At 49.4% G+C, this 17,314-nt stretch overlaps 1 protein-coding gene across 1 annotated transcript; it reads left to right on the top strand.

The window, feature by feature from the left end:
* Positions 1–3,935: 3,935 nt before the first annotated feature.
* On the top strand, positions 3,936–14,958 carry TRAPPC3 (trafficking protein particle complex subunit 3). The gene is made up of 5 exons (XM_079940358.1): positions 3,936–4,108; positions 11,972–12,069; positions 12,314–12,413; positions 13,498–13,680; positions 14,148–14,958. Exons 1-5 carry the CDS (start codon positions 4,067–4,069, stop codon positions 14,265–14,267), a joined length of 543 nt encoding a protein of 180 aa, XP_079796484.1. The 5' UTR covers positions 3,936–4,066; the 3' UTR covers positions 14,268–14,958.
* Positions 14,959–17,314: the final 2,356 nt, after the last annotated feature.

Raw genomic sequence — 17,314 nt, 5'->3', positions numbered from 1 at the left:
TGCAGGGTGAGGGGACCATGCGGATGGTAGAGTCCAGCACTGTCCTTTGTGAGGTCAGAGACCTCAGGTCCTGCATCTTCCAGAGCTGACCAGGCCCACACTGAGCCAGGTAGTGACTAGACTCAGAATTCATGAACAGAACCCAGTAGGGGAGAGCCATCTGGGATGGTTCTTCCCCACCCCCATGCACAATCTTGAGGATACAGTAGGGACAAAGACATATATTGGTGGGAATAGTGAGATACCCTCTATAGCTAGAGCTCAAGAATAGTAGAGGGGGAACATGCCACGGAGCAACTAAGCCCATGAGCTACAACTACTGAGCCTGCGTGCCACAACTACTGAAGCCCACGTGCCTAGAGCCTGTGCTCCACAAGAGAAGCCACTGCAATGAGAAGCCCGTGCACTGCAACGAAGAGTAGCCCCCACTCGCCACAACTAGACAAAGCCCACGCACAGCAACAAAGACCCAACACAGCCAAAACTAACTCACTAAATAAATAAATAGAAAAAAAAAATAGTAGAGGGGGAAGTGGGAGCTGAAGATGAAGAGATAGGCCAGGGATGGCCTATGTAGGAGGATTTGAATGCCAGTTGGCATCATGATCTACACTATATAGATATTAGGGAGCTGTTGAAGGTTCTTCAGAAGGAGAAGAGTGAGCAGTGCTTTAGAACTGGAAATCCTCCATCATGTCTAATGATCTAGGATTGACTTTGAGGAGCCCCCTGCAAAGAGACAGCATATGGTATTAGCCTACTCGGTGGTTCTCAACAGAGGCAATCTTGCTCCCCAGGGGATATTTGGCAATGTTTAGAGGCTTCTGTGGTAGTCACAACTAGGGATGTTACTGGCATCTAGTACTTAGACACCAGGAATGTTGTTTAACATCTTGCAACGCACAAGACCACCTCCTGAACAAAGAATCATCCAGCCCAAAATGTCAATGCTGCCAAGATTGAGGAGCCCTTCCCTAGACTGAGGGTGGAGACACCTGCACCTACCTCCTCGCAAAATGCTGGTGGTGGGGACATCTGGGAGTTAGACAACTTGATGGGCAGTTCTCCTGGCCAGCCCCAGGAGGCTTCCTGCACAGCGAGTCCTGGGAAGGTGACTGAGGGGAGCCAGGAGAGCACCGATGTCCTGTGATTGATGCAGTCGGAGTAGGCATATGGACTGGGCTCCTCTTCGTTTGCCCGCTAATTGACCAGGATCCTTGGTGGATCCCAGGCCCCGGCAACTGATGGGGTTTAGAGTGGGTGTCTGTGAGTTTGGGGCTGAGTGAAAGTGCTCCATGTAGCCCTCCACGTATTAGACATCGCAGAGAAGGAGCAAGCAGGGCACTTGCAACATCACAGGGGTCTGAGAATGTCTTGCCCTCTTCAGTGAGGGGCTGGGAACTCTGTGACCTCCCTTGTTCCTCCCCTACGGCCCAGGGCAGTCCCCTCCCCACTCCACGGAAACAGGCTTGAATGAGCTGTTAGTTTCACCATGAGGCTGGGCTGGGGCTAGGAGACAGGACACTGGATGGAAATCAGATACACGTTCTCTTCCTGATCCCCCTAGGGGGAGAGCAGGAGCACGAGCATTTACAACCTCCTAGGTTTGGTGGGGCAGGATCCAAGATGAACCTGATGGAGAGGTGAAGGAAATCACTGGGAGATTTGACCAAAGCCCTGGAGGCTGTCTCCACTCCCACACAAGTAGGAAGTAGGAGGGGCCTCATGGTGGGGGCGGCTTGAGAGAACAGATATCAGATTCTGACTCCCACCCTACACCCAAGGCGCTGCAGCAAGAAGGGGTCTCTAACACAGACCACTCTGCTGGGAAGCTGTATCCTTCAGGGCCCACCCTCTGGGGTTGGGGGTGGGGAATGTCCTCAAGGACAAAGTTGACACCAGCTGCAAAAAGGCCTCCCTCCCTTCAGCTCTTGCAGAGGGGAAGTAACAGAGAGGGATTGGAGGGGGAGGAGCTCAGATCCAGGACTAAAGAGGTTCAATCTTTTGGGTTCTTGAGAAGGGGCGGCTAGAGTCCCTGCTAGGGATGGGAAGCTGTCCCTGCTGCATTCTTTTCCTGGGAGAAGGAGATGAGGGTGGGGAGGGGGTGCCTGGTGTTCTTAAATGTCCTGGCCCCAGGGGTGACGGAGAGGGATCGGGAGCTGGGAATGAGAGCCCTTGAAGAAGTCGCTAAGGAGCCAGGAGGAGACCCTCTAGATTAGCCTGAGGTGGACTCCACCCCCACCCTCAATTCAGTACTGGTGACTTTCCAAGGAGGAGTCCCAAAGAGAAAGAGGAATTCCAAAAGGAGGAATCACAGGCAGAGAGAGGAAGAATCTCAGAGGTTATAAGATGGGCGGGGAGAGGCTCCGCCTTCAGTCTCTCCAGACCCACCCTGCCTGACAGTAGGCTGGGTGGGGTGGAGCGCTGGCTGTGACTGTGACTCAGGTTTCTGTGGGCAGCCAAGGGCAGCCGGCAGGGAGGAGCCCAGACCAACAGACAGGCCAGCCAACTGCAGCTTTCACCTCAGCTGTCCTTTCTCCTGGGAATGCAGGAGGTTCTTCTCTAGCTTTGCTGGCCTCCAAGGGCTAGCCCACCCCTGCTTCCTCATCCTCACCCCCAGCCGACCCTCGTCTTCCTTCCCAGAACCCTCAGCCAAGGCACTGACACAGGAGGGAGAGTCAAAGGTCACTGCCTCTAGGAAGGCCCCAGAATGTCTGTGCCACAGGGAGAAGAGTATAATAATGATTGATCCTGCACGGGAGGGACAGACTGGGGGAATCTTGGGTGCTGGCTTTCAGACTGAGCAGCCTGCTGCCCAACCCCCCCACTCCCCCAGCCAGGACAGCCAGGATGGCTCACGTCTGGGCAAGCTGGTTGTCATGGTGAAGGCTAGGGGCTAGAATGGAGCTGCCGCAGAGTCAGGCTCTCCTAAGTGAGGAGAGGGTGCTCAGGGACTCCCAGCCAAGCCTCCTCAGCATTGACCAGCCAGGGAGGGATGGCTGGGGCTGCAACCAAAGAGCTATAGCCAGGGACTGACTGTAGGACTTCCCCTTGGTGATGGGTGAGGGTGCGGCCAGCACATTCCCCTGGTATTTGTGGGACCTGTTTGCTGGGCTGAGTTTTTAGAGAGTGGCTGGAAGAAAGGGAATGCACATTTACTTTGTGCCAAGTGCCTGCATACATGTCTCACCAATCTTCACAACAACTGGGAGAGATCCAGCAATTTGCCTAAAATGGCAAAGCTGGGATTGAAATCCAAGACTGACTGCTACAAACACCGGTGATCTTTCTTTTCTGGGAACCAGGCTGTGTACTTGTTCTAGGGAAGGGAGAGGGAGAAAGTGACCTGAACTTTATCAGCCTGGATATTTCATCAGGAGGCCACAGTGGTAGGATGCAGGTGCTGGCTGCGTTTGGGGTTTAGAGGCAGATGACAGTTTGAAGAGAAAGCCACTGATGAAATGCTTGGCACATAGTAGGTGGTCATTGAATATTTTTGTAAAGAAGCAGCCAGATCTGTGTATGAGCCATGGCCAGTTTTCTGGGACATCCTGGGAGGTTCTGGCTCTGAATTAAAGCAACAGCGCAAGAAGCTAGTTTGAAAGAGGGACTTTCCAAGACCATCCCCGGCGAGAGAGGAATTTGCGGACATCACTGAGTGGAGATGGGGGAGTGGAGGGGTTGGGGTGGTGGGGAGGAAAGGGAAGTTTGTGGATGATACAGGATTACAGCAAGCCGCGGACGCCACCCAGCGGCCATAACGCAGCCCATGGGGAAACCAGGCTCCAAGAGTCCGCTGTGCGCGGAGCACTCTGGGAGTTGTAGTCCTGCTACATTAAGGTGCTGCCAGTGGAGCTGTTGGGTGTTGTAGTCCGACGTTTCCTGGGCGGGAATTACCCTCGTTGGCCGGACCACGAGTCCCGTGGTGCCCCGCGGCAGGCCGCGCAGGCGCGGTGAGTCGGTGCCGGTCAATCCCGAATGCCGTGGGGCCGCTAACTGGGTCCAGCGGTGTTAGAAGGGGTCACCGAGTGGGTCTGTGTTGTGGTGGGGTAGGGCGGCCAGCACCATGTCGAGGCAGGCGAACCGTGGCACCGAGAGCAAGAAAATGGTAACCGGAGCGTGTGACTCGGCGGGCGGGGCGGAATGGAGGTGTTCTGGGGAAGGGGCCCGGCGCGGGGCGCGAGTCGCAACTGGGAAAGCTCCTTCTGCTAGCGCTGGGAGGGGGTGGTTCCGCTGGAAGGAAGGAGGAGGCTCCTTGATGGGTCGAGAGCGGAGAATCGCTCCGGGGTGGTCCCGGGTGTGAGGCAGGTTGGAGGGCCCCTGGAGTAGCTCGGAGACCCCTCCCCCGGGTGCAGTTGGGTGCAAGACCAACAACGACGGCGGCAATAACAGTAACTCCCACTGTTGCTCTCTTACTGTGTGTTAGGTACTGGGCCTGGCATTTTACGTCCGTTATCATTTAATCCGCAAAATAACTCTCAGGTGGATAATGTTATCGCCATTTTAAAGCTCAAAGAGGTTGCATACTGGCCCAGATTTACAGCTAGGAAGAGTTAGGATCTGATGAACCCATGTCTCTCTGACCCCAAAGCTAATGCTTCAGACTACTAGACCATAATGTCTCTCACACTCAGCTACTGGTTTTGCCAGAAAGCAAGTGTAAGGGGTGAGCCAGAGTAGGGAGTAAGTGCTCTTCCTCTGGCGAATGGCGGGCAGGCTCCCTCCTTGTCCTGGGAATAGTGGGACACCATCTAGTCCTATGAAGTTTGGCTGCAGATGGGGGCTGGGCCTGGAAAGTAACGTGGTTGATGTTTTTATCCAAACTGAGGGGACTTCTTGACAGGTGTTCCTTTTCTTTGGCATATTCTTATTTCCTCCAGAATTGCCCGTTTGTCGTTGTTTTCCAGTTTACAGACTGAGTTATTGAAGGTTGCATGCAGGGCAGACCAGGGACCTTTTGTTGACACTCAGCTCTAGAAGGGATGACTAAACTTCCCTCACACCTTTGCATCTTATACCAGGAACAGCCACCAAAAATGGGCAGCAGGAGACCCTATTACTCCAGAGTAGTACTGTACTTTTTCTCTCAGATCCCTTTTGAGAAGTTGATGAGAGCTGTGGATCTTCTCGCAGAAATAGTAAATAGACAAACATATACAGAGACATTTACTTACATTTGGGGAGGATTTGTGGGCCTGCGAAGATACTCTGTGGATTCCTGTTTTGGAGGAAACACTGAGTTAAAAAGAAAAAGGAGAGAATATTTTGCTAGGCAACAATGTCCTGTAGGGGAAAAAGCATGGATATCGGTTGGAATTCTCATTGGTCCTCAATTTCCTTATCTATGAAATGGGGACAATAATACCTCCCTAGGATTAAGTGAGGTAGTGTAAAATGCATGGGGCATGGTAAATGTTTGCTTTCCTCTCCTTTTCCTATGACATGAATGGATATGAGAAGTCTTCCTGTTTAGTTTTCATATCTAGCTCTATTTTGTACCCTTTTTTTAAAACCTGAAACCAATATTGAAACTTTTTTTTTTTAATTTTATTTAATTTTTATTTTTGGCTGCATTGGGTCTTCGTTGCTGTGTACTGGCTCTCTCTGGTTGTGTCGAGCAGGGGCTACTCTTCATTGTGGTGCACGGGCCTCTCATTGCAGTGGCCTCTCTTGCTGTGGAGCACGGGCTCTAAGAGCACGAGCTTCAGTAGTTGTAGCATGCGGGGTCAGTAGTTGTGGCACACGGGCTTAGTTGCTCTGCGGCATGTGGGATCTTCCCGGGCCAGGGCTCGAACCCGTGTCCCCTGCATTGGCAGGTGGATTCTTAACCACTGCGCCACCAGGGAAGCCCCAATATTGAAACTTTTAATACCATTTTAGCAGGAACCTTCAGTCTCCACACACACCCCTCCCCCCCCAGCCCTCAGTATTCACTCAGTTTTGGTGAAGTGAGGGAATTAGGGAGGGGCAGCAGTGCATTCAGGCCTCAAAGCTTTTGCTACTGCTGTAGTCTCTGCTTCGAACTTCTTTCCCTAGAGACTAGCTAGCTACTCCTCACCTCATCCAGTTACTCAGATATCTTCTCAAAGAGGGCTTTCCTGACCACCTGACTAGTTCTCTATCCTCTTACTCTACTCTGTTTCTCTTCAAACACTGTCTATTTCATTTAAAATATTTCATTGTAGATTCTATACTTACTTGTTTATTTTCAGTCTCCCCCATGAGAATGTAAACTCCATGAGGGCAGGGGTTGGTTTGTTCACTGCTCCAGTCCCAGCACCTAGAATGATGCTTGGCACTAGGCAATCTATATTGAATGAATGACGTGAAGGTTTGGTGCATCCTGTCATTCAATTCCTATTGGTACCTACTCGAGGCGTGTCACATGATCCTCTTTGTAGCCACCTGGTTCTGACATGCTCCCCTTTCCTCTCTGCCTTTGGAGTCTCCCCCTCTAGCAGCCCACTTCCCAATCAGCCCAACCTTCTGCTAAGTGCTGCGTTCCCAGGTAAGCCTTCCAAAACTTAAATGGTTAATATGCCCAAGTAATTAGATGTCTGCTTTTTGTCTGTGTAAACAGAAACAGCCCATTTGTCTAGCAAACTTTTCCTGAGTCCCAGCTCTGTGCAAAGCATTGTGGGAAATGCAGAGATGAAGTCCTAGTCCCTAACCTTGAGAAGCACATACTCTATGAGAGAGGTGGAAAAATACACAACACAGAAGTATGGTACTGCCTGGGCTTGAGTCCTGGCTTCACTGCTTACTTACGTGGCCTTGACCAAGTGTCTTCATTGTTTTGTTTTTTTTGCGGTACGCGGGCCTCTCACTGTTGTGGCCTCTCCCATTGTGGAGCACAGGCTCTGGACGCGCAGGCTCAGTGGCCACGGCTCACGGGCCCAGCTGCTCCGCGGCATGTGGGATCCTCCCGGACCGGGGCACGAACCCGTGTCCCCTGCCTCGGCAGGCGGACTCTCAACCACTGTGCCACCAGTGAAGCCCTCTTCATTGTTTTAAGCATCAGTTTCACCATCTTTATTTATTTATTTTCGGCCACACCAAGCAGCTTGCGGGATCTCAGTTCCCTGACCAGGGATTGAACCTGGGCCATGGCAGTGAAAGCCTGGAATCCCAACTGTTAGGCCACTAGGAAACTCCCACTAAAAAGGTAATAATAGTATAATAAGGTTGTTCTGAGGATGAACTGAGGTATCGCATGTAAAGCTACCAGTGTGATAGAGCACCTGAGAACACAGTTGACACTCAGTAAATGTCAGCTAGCAAGCCTTTTCTCTTTTCTGCCGTGCTTGTCGGATCCTGGTTCTCCAACCAGGGACCGAACCTGTGCCCCCGGCAGTGCAAGCACAGAGTCCTAACCACTGGACCGCCAGGGAATTCGCAGCATCCTTTTTGTTTTAATTGAAGTATAGTTTATCTACAACACTATGTTAGTTCCATGTGCACAACATAGTGACTCGATATTACTGTACACTGCAAAATGGTCACCATACAAGCGTCCTTATTAGTAAAGATATTAACCTTTGTGTGTTTAGGCCTGCCCTTCTTTTGTGTTGTGGCTCTAACCTCCAGAGCTCAGGTGAGTTACTACTTGAGTAGCAGCATTCAGAATCTCCATGACAGGAGGCTGGAGAGTGACAAAAGAGGGATGGACTGAGTCCTGTTACTGACCTTCCTTCCCCAGCTGCTGGGGAGCAGTCACGCTGGATTATTTGTGTTGACAAAAATAGTAAGTATGACTGTTAATAAGTATCTTGGAGCATTAGCTCAAAAGATCAGCCCCTTAAGGAGTTTTGATGTTTTGTTTGGGGCGCTGACTGCAAGCTGCCTGAAAACCGTGCGGTAGCTTACCTGAGTGTAGGGCTTGGCTTACCTACTCTGCTCAGGTTGTGCCTGAAGCACTTGGCTTTGCCAGTGTGAAACCACTCTTGTGGTTTCTTGGTCTGCAAAGCATCCTTAAGTCCAGGATCTCATTAGACCCTCCTCCCAACCCTGTGATTGGCATGACATATTTCACTGTTACTGTTTTTGTTGGAGAAGATTGAAGTTTAGCAAAGTGAAGTGACTTAGGTAAAGTCTCACAACTAGTGACAAGTCCATACTCAGAACCAGGTCTTCTGACTATAAACCGAGCATCCTTCTATATGCCTTACTAATTGTTTTAAAGTTCTTTATAGCGATTCAGAATCTCCCTCTTTGAACCTAGTTCAGGGTGCTTTCTGGCACCACACCACAGAGAACCAGTTTAAGGCCAAAAATAACAATATCTACTTTTATTTATTTTTTTGGCGAGCAGTATGTGGGATCGAACCCGTGCCCCCTGCCTTGGAAGCGCGGAGTCTTAACCACTCCAGGGAAGTCAGGGAAGTCCCACAGTATCTATTTCTTGAGTAGGTGCTGTGCAGCAGGTACTCTACACATATTATCTCATTGATAACCCTGAAGGGCAGATAATACTATCGCCATTGTGCAGATGGGAAAAGCTGATGTTCAGGGAGATTAAGCAGTGGCTTAGGATGACATACCTTTTTTTTTTTGGACATAATAACTTACAGGACGGTGCTCAACTCTAAGAAGACTGAGTCTCAGTTACTTAACCTATCTCCTGTAAAATGGGGATAAATAATGTTTGTTTTGCTAACCTCTCATGGTTGTTATAAAGCTCAATAAGTATCTGTGAAGACACTCTGAAAGTTTTATAAATGTTAGTGATCATTATTATTAAACATAATTAAAGCAGTCTGAAAGTAGAAGTTTTGCAGAAGAGATTCATGTTTCTGTTGGAAGAATGTGCTTATGTTCAGTGAAGAAATGGGACTGATTGAATTGGTTGACCTTTAAGGTCCCATGGAACCTTAAGTTATAAGGGTCTTCAGACTCTGCAACCACTTGTTAGTTTTCTGACTTCCTCTTCTGTTCTTTCTTGTGTTTACTACTATCTAATCACAGTGGTCTCCTAGCTGTTTCTCACTCATGTCAGACATACTCCCACCTCAGGGCCTTACACTTACTGCCTCAAATTTTTTCACCCAGATACCCTTACTACCTTCAGTTCTTTGCACAAATATCATCTTAATGAGGCCTTCTCTGACTACCCTATCTAAAACTGAACCCCCCCACACACATACATACAGGTAAACATAAATCTCCTTTTGTGCTTATTTTCCTCCATAGCACTTTTCACCATCTGGCAAACCATTTATTTTATTTATTCAGTTTATTACCTCTTTCCCTCCTGTTAGGTAGTTCCTGGTACATAGTAAACTTTGAATGAATGATTTTTTCTATACCACAGCTCATTCCTATTTTTAAAGTCTGAAGACCTTTAAGTTGTGTATTTATGTCATGCACTATTCCATATAGGCTTGGTTCATAACTGAAGATGGAGATAAGACTTACAAATTAAGAGAGGGTGTGGAGAACCTGCATCAGGGACCCTATTCCCAGATCCCAGGCATATTGATTCTGTGACCACCGACAGATCTGTTTAGGACCTTGATTTTTCTTATTGGTAACCTGGGGGCTGCTGCTGTGTAAAATGCTTGGTAACATCGTGATATGCATGTTACTCGGCATCATGGTGGGCTGAGGCTCTTGGAGTCTCCGTCCAAGGACTCATTAATAATGGAAGAAAAGATCTCCTGATTTAATGCCGTGGTGCCAACTCTGTGGACTGGTTACTGCTGGATTGTCTCCATCCATTCATGCCTAAGCCATTCTAGTGCCAAACCCTTAACTTTACTAAAAATTATTCTCCTCCTTCATAGCTTCCCTTTAATTACCATATTTGGTATATGGTCTCTTGGAGACATCCTGATCTGTTTTAGTTGAATTCAAAGAGCTCACTTATTCTGAAACTGATTCTCTTTGACTTCCTGGTACAGTACCTTTTATTTGTTTGTTTTTTAGGGAAGGTTATTAATATTGCAGTTGTGGGGAACAGTGGACAGAATGAACTTTGGCTTAGAAACTCCTGGTTTTCATCCCCCCAAGTTACTTTTGTCAATAGTTAGCTGTCTCTTGGGGACTTCCCTGGTGGTCTGAATCCGCCTTCCCAGTGGTTAAGAATCCGCCTTCCAATGCAGGGGACGTGGGTTCAATCCCTGGTTGGGGAACTACGATCCTACATGCTGTGGGACAGCTAAGCCCACATGCTGCAACTACTGAGCCTGAGCGCCACAAGTAGAGAGAAGCCTGTCTGCCGCAATGAAACATCCCACGTGACGCAGCCAAAAATAAATAAATAAATATTTAAAAAATAAAAATAATAATTATCTGTCCTTGGTCAAATTACTGAACCATTCTGAGGCTCAGTTTCCTCATCTCTAAAATGAGATTAGTTTCTGCTCTTTCTGCTTTACAGAGTTATTGTGGGGTGAAAAATGAGATAATGAAAAATAGAATGTATGTAAGCAAAAGGCATTCACATTATTATTCTTTTTTAAAAAATTTTATTTATTTTTGGCTGCGTTGGGTCTTCATTGCTGCACGCAGGCTTTCTCTAGTTGTGGCTAGCGGGGGCTACTCTTCATTGTGGCGTGTGGGCTTCTCATTGCAGTGGCTTCTCTTGTTGTGGAGCACAGGCTCTAGGTGCACAGGCTTCAGTAGTTGTGGCACGTGGGTTCAGTAGTTGTGGCTTGTGGGCTCTAGAGCACAGGCTCAGTAGTTACGGTGTATGGGCTTAGTTGCTCCGCGGCATGTGGGATCTTCCCCAGACCAGGCTCAAACCTGTGACCCCTGCATTGGCAAGCGGATTCTTAACCACTGTGCCACCAGGGAAGTCCCTCACATTATTATTCTTGCAGTGACCTCCTCACCAGGCCATGGGGATGAGGTGAGGAGCATTGGGCCGTGGGAGCCTGAGCCTTAATGTTAGTTGTACTTTCTTCCCCCGAAGACTTGCAGACGGAGAGGTGCTCTGCTCCAAGTCTGACAAGCCTCCATTCAGAAAGGACTGGTTGGGGCTTCCCTGGTGGCGCAGTGGTTGAGAGTCCGCCTGCCGATGCAGGGGACACGGGTTCGTGCCCCGGTCCGGGAAGATCCCACACGCCACGGAGCGGCTGAGCCTGTGAGCCATGGCCACTGAGCCTGCGCTTCCGGAGCCTGTGCTCCACAACGGGAGAGGCCACAACAGTGAGAGGCCCGCGTACCAGTACCACAAAAAAAAAAAAAAGAAAGAAAGGACTGGTTGGGTAGCAATCTTGATTTTTCAGCCATGTTTCTGTATGAGGACATTGATCCAAATGTGCTGCTAACACGTTTCTCACTTTAACTCCGATAATACCTTTCCCCCAACCCGCTGCTTTTATTCTGTAGTCTTGGTATTTGCTGTTCCTTTCACCTTCCACATCTCTCTGTTTTTTGGTAAGTAGGTGACAGGATTCTTTATCTGGGAGTTTCTGTGCTTTCAACTGTGGTTGTAATAGAAACCAGTCCAGGTCAGTATTGTGTTCCAGGTACACAAAAGATTGTGTTCCTTTCAGAGTTATCCCTTTCCTGCAAACACTTTAGCTATGTGTCAAGAGAAACATTATTTTTTCCCATGTTGGTGACTTAGAGGGTTATCATTAGTGCAGTGGACTTCATCTGGTGCTTCCTTCCTTCCCCCTGGGACCTCTGCTGCTCCTGGATGGGGCCTTGGGAGTGCAGTTAGGCTTGGCAGCTGTGGTGGGACCCTGGGTCAGCAGAAGTCCACCTTGGTGTGTTGGAAGGGTGACTGCTCAGTGCGTGAGGTGCCTTTCACAGCCTGTTTTTTAGTGGGTCTAGTTTCAGCCCTGACACGTTGACCCTAGGGAGCTAAATTCTTTGGCTACTCCACAGGGGGTGATGGTCTTTCCCACCAGACACGAGTAACCTTCCTTTGAATTCTGACAGTTGCATTGAGGCCCATCCAGACTCTCACCAAACTTGCTTTTCTGTGTGGCTTGGTCCTGACTGCCTTTTGAATCTCTTTTAGAGCTCTGAGCTCTTCACCCTGACCTATGGGGCTCTAGTCACCCAGCTGTGCAAGGACTATGAAAATGATGAAGATGTGAATAAACAGCTGGACAAAATGTGAGTGAGCTCCTCTGTGGGAGAGTCAGTAACGGGACTCCTGAGTGCACCGAATCTACGTGGTCCCTTAGGGCCCAGAACAGGGTTCACTCTCGTTACCAACACTTTGGGTACAGTTTCCACTGCTTATTTATTGGGGTGTTTTGGGATTGTCCTAGTTTTCCCTTTACCACCAACAGCCTTATGTTCAGACATAAGACATTCAGACCGCATAATATAGTCTGTTCTCTCATTTCTTTCCCAGGGGCTATAACATTGGAGTCCGACTGATTGAAGATTTCTTGGCACGGTCAAATGTCGGGAGGTGCCATGACTTCCGGGAAACTGCAGATGTCATTGCCAAGGTCATTATCCTGGGCCACCTGGCCGTACCGAAGGATTGTCATTGGAAGGCACTGCTTACCACTCGCTCCCTTAGAAAGGCCCTTATTATTCCAGAAGAATAGCTAGGCAGCTGTTTGGACCAAAGAAGCCTTCCTGGTGGTTTAGGAATAACACAGATTATGAGAAAGGGAAGAATGGTTGGGATCATCCTTGTGGATTAAAGACCCACTAAAATCAAAGCCAGATCTTTTCAACTGTGCAGGTATAGCAGAGTAGCATGGGGGTTAAGAATATAGACAGACCTGGCCGTGAGGCATGTGGGATCTTAGCTCCCCGACCAGGGATCAAACCTGTGCCCCCTTCGTTGGAAGGTGAAGTCTTAACCACTGGACTGCCGGGGAAGTATGGTCCACATCCAAAAAAAAAAAAAAAATCTTAGGGGAAAAAAAATAAAGAATACAGACAAACCTGGCTTCAAATTCTGGCTCCAATACTTAGTAGTTCTTAGGTAAGTTATTTTTAACTTCTTTAATTACCAGTTACCTCGTCTTTAAAATGAAGAAAATAAGAGCTACGTCATAGGGCTTCTGTAAGGAGTAAATGAAAAAATGAACATGAGCGTTCAGGTAAAATGAATGCCCTTACTGCAGCATGTATATAGAAAGTGTTTGCTATTAATAATATTAGTGTTACATATTATAGGCTTAATAATAAATGATACAACACCTATAGCTTTGTGGTGTTAGAAGAAGGGTTCAGATAGCAGAGAGAGAGGACAGGAAAGTGTGTTGGGACCGCTCTGTGGTTAGATGCTGGTTCAGGGCAGCCACCCCTGTCAGAAGATCAGTGCTCCTTTCCACTAAGAAGTGCAGGTAATCAGCAAGTTGTCACCTAATTGTATGATGCCTTGAAGGAGAAGGGTGTGGAATTGTGCACAGTTGCTTTTCCTTTCTGCCTTGAATACCTGAAGCTTCAGTGTCTTGCAGAAGCCACAATTTTTTTCCTGAACCATTTAGTTCCCCTTGCTGGTCCCATCACATCACCTTCCCTGTCGTACAGCCCCTACTACTCTTCCTCATAGTGCCATTGTGTGTTTTTTGACAGGTGGCGTTCAAGATGTACTTGGGCATCACTCCAAGCATCACCAATTGGAGCCCAGCTGGTGACGAATTCTCCCTCATTTTGGAAAATAATCCCTTGGTGGACTTTGTGGAACTTCCTGATAACCACTCGTCCCTTATTTATTCCAATCTCTTGTGTGGGGTGTTGCGAGGAGCCTTGGAGATGGTGAGTGCAGCTCTTTACCTTCTGAGACACCTGAAATGTAGTAAGGTCTTAATAAATGTTTGAACGAATGAATGGGAGAGTGAAAAGAAGGGCTTTTAGCTCACCCCAGTGCTTCGCTGCCTGAGGTGGTGATGCTGCCAAGTGTAGGATCCAAGTTGGAAATCTCCACATGGTGTTGATGCTCCCTGCTAGGCTGGGAGGTGGTGCGCTCAGCCCTCAGAGCCCAGGAACATCTGTTCCCAGATTGGCTTATTTGGTGACAGTTTGATTTGCGAGTGTTCTTTGCTAAGTCTCCCTTATTGGGTGGGGACCACTGCCTTCTGCACAGGAACTGGCAATCTTGTCCATGTGGAAACCAGCCTCCTTGTTTAGGCTACTGTGGATGAGTCAGTTACAGCCCCATCCCTGGTGGTTTCCCAGAGGCTGTGGCTAGGCAGCCGCCCCTTCATTTTTGCACTGTCCCTCAGGTCCAGATGGCTGTGGAGGCCAAATTTGTCCAGGACACCCTGAAAGGAGACGGTGTGACAGAAATCCGGATGAGGTTCATCAGGCGGATTGAGGACAACCTCCCAGCTGGAGAGGAATGACCGTCCCCAGGACTTCAGCGTAGCTGGCAGGAGCCTTGTTGGAGTCAGGAAGCCTCAGTGCTCCCTCTGCCCTCTAGAATTAACTCAGTGACTGTTTAACACGGATGTTATATATTCTTCTAACTTTGTTTCCCTTCTCCATGTTAATAAAGAACAGACTGTGATATAGTCCATTTACCCTACAAGTGTGCACATTCAGGAGGGAAATTCTTTGCTCCCTTTCCCTTCAGAGGGGCTGGATGTAGTCATCCTTGGTTGGACTGGAAAGAGCTCAAGCCAGTTTACATTCCTGTTTGAATTTTCCAAAGTAGAACCACTTTGACCTCATTAAGAGGCAAGCCTAGCACATTTGTCCCTGGGTCTTCAGAAAGTCATTGGTGAATGGCCGTAGGGAATCCAGGATTCACTGGGACAGGGGAGGAGAAGCTGGGAGGGGTGGGTCGGATTTGCTAGCTGTGGTGTGACACACTGTAGTGCTTGCCAGGAAAGGGGAACCAGTCATGCCAGAAACGGTGACTTCTGGGAGGCCACCCAGGCCTCTCTTTCCTTCCTGCTGTTTGGAGGCAAGATCTCCTCTTTTTACAGAGGGTCCATCTCTTTTTCTTACAAGTTCTTCAATAAAGACACATTCTTGAGTGAAATCCCAATCATGTCATGTTTTTTCTCTGCTCAGCCCTGGGAATTTTGTTACAGTGGGGTGAGGAGACCTGCTAAAAGTTCCTGTGCCCTACCTTGACTTCATCTGGTCTAGGAATGGCTTCTTCCCATGGACCAGAGAGTCTGGGAAACCTGGGAGCAAATGAGGCCCTTCAGAGTCATTTTTGAGTCTACTGTCTGTAGCAAAATCTAGAAGCAGACCATTATCCCAGACGTGCCTAAAATGGACTGTCCTGGGCCCTTGGCCACCAAGTTGGAGGATTTGGCTAGAAAGACCATGTAAACCTTGGTATTGGGGTGCCATTTATTGAGTGCTTACCATGTGTCATCACTGTACCGAGCACTTTGTACGTATCATCTAATTCACAATAATTCCATTTTTAGGAGGAGGGCCCAAGTTGCCCAAGGTCATACAGCTAGTAAGTGGAAAAGCTAGGGTTCAAAGCCCCAGCCAGACTCCAAAGCCCGTGTTCTTAACCGCGATGCCTGGCTGACACGGTGGGAGGGTGGGGGAGCAGGCCTGCGGCTCCCTCTCAGTGTCACAGAGCTTAGGATGGCTTTTGAAGGGAGCGATCAGAGGTCGTCAGGCCATATTTGGTAGCACTGTTCTTGGGGATGGCCTAGGGCCTTGAGGTCTCAGGCTGTTGGGGTGAAACAGAGCCCCAGGCATTCCCTGAGGTTAGTAGGCAGGCCTGAGATGAGGGGAGCATTGTGCTTGAAGTGTGTCTTGGTCATAAAGGTTAGGACAAGGGTCCTGGGGCACCAGAGCACGCGGCCTGCCTCCTCCAGCTGGGTTAAGCCGCTGAGGAGAGGAAAGATCACTTTTGTGTCCCCGAGTATAGGGATCCCATCCTTCTCTGAGCCTCTTTACCTCCCCCTCCAAGTACAATTGGGGGCCCCAGGGCATGCACCCCATTTTGGTCAACTGTATCCTCAGCGCCCATCAATGCTGGATCCAGTCACACCAGAGTTTGAGTGAATGAAGGAGAGATTAAGGGAACGAAGGCTGGGCCCCAGATGTGGAAAACGTTTGAGTGGTGCCTGGACCCTGCCAAGAAAAGTGAGCTGCCCCACCCTTTCCTTCTCTAGGGGGGCCCTTGCCCTTCCTCTCCTCCCAGACCACAACCAACTTCCCAGCAGCTGTTTGTATGGCGTGAGGTTTTGGATGTTTCCTTTCCCAGAATTTAACTTGGGCAACGTTACAGGGTCGGCAAGCTGTGGAAACAAAGCCCCCTTGGTGAGTTCTCGCGGTTACAACCCCACAATTGTGTGATGTGCACCCAGGGGCGAAGGGAAGGGAAAGGGCTGAGGGCTGTGAACTATTGGGAACATCACCTCATCCTCTCCCCAGATAAGCCAAACATACAAGGCCCAGCTACCCAACAGCTGGTCCCCCACCCCTGAAGTTAATTAGCTGTAGATTACGTATCCCTTTGCTTTACTATGACTGAGGCTGGGACACCACACCCCGCAACCCCCAGGCTAGGCCATTCCCCATTCATGATATATTGGCACAGCCAGCAGGATGGGGCAGGTTTGCCTGGTTGTATGGGAGGACCTGATTAGCCGGGGGGGGGGGGGGGGCGAGGAGGTTTCCCAAAGAGCCTGGGTGGCTGGAGTAGTCCATGCTGGTGGCCTTTGGACTTGGCGCTGCTTGGGCAGAGCAATAAGGAAAGACCTTGCTCTGCAGCCTTTGGCCACCAGGGGTCTCCAGACCACCACTGTACTGTCCCAGAGAGTTACTATTGGATCCCTGGTTTTCAGCGTTTGCCAGAAGATGCACCTGATGGAGTAAATCTCGGAGGCTGGTCAGAGCCTGAAAGTGCCCCTTTTCTTTAGTCACAACCATGGGACCTGAGAACAAAGCTCACATGGCTGCCTGGCTAAGGGCCTGCCTACTGAACCCAGGGCGCGGGAAAGAACACGTAGGCTAAGAAATCACTGGCTTCCATTCACACCCCAAACTCTCATGCTGGCCTCCTGAGTTGGACGAGCTAGCTCTGAGGCCTCGCCTAACCAACCCCCACTTACTTCCTGAGTCGAGACCAGAGCACCAGCCCTGTTCCCCTGATGTAAGAGAGTCCTGTTCCTGCCCCGGACTCGCACCAGTGACATTTCCATATTCAGGTTACACCTTTCTCTGGTGGATTGGCTGCCCCTACGTCTGTACTGGGCATCCAGGTCTGAGAAGGAGGTGGCAAGAGAGGCCCGGGAGCAGAAATTGCGCTAAGTAAAGTTAAAACAGTCTCCTAACAAGCAGTTCATTGTGAATGGCTGGGGGTGGTGGGTGCAGGAAAAGCATCCTCCCGTTCTCCCTCCCGGAGCTTAAGTGCTACCATGTGCTGTTCCCTGGAAGCCAGAGGGCCGGTGGGAGGGGAGGGGAGGGTGGC

Source organism: Stenella coeruleoalba, assembly GCF_951394435.1.
Source record: "Stenella coeruleoalba genome assembly, chromosome: 1".
NCBI classification, from domain to species: Eukaryota; Metazoa; Chordata; class Mammalia; order Artiodactyla; family Delphinidae; genus Stenella; species Stenella coeruleoalba.
This window is presented reverse-complemented; position numbering and strand designations above follow the sequence as displayed.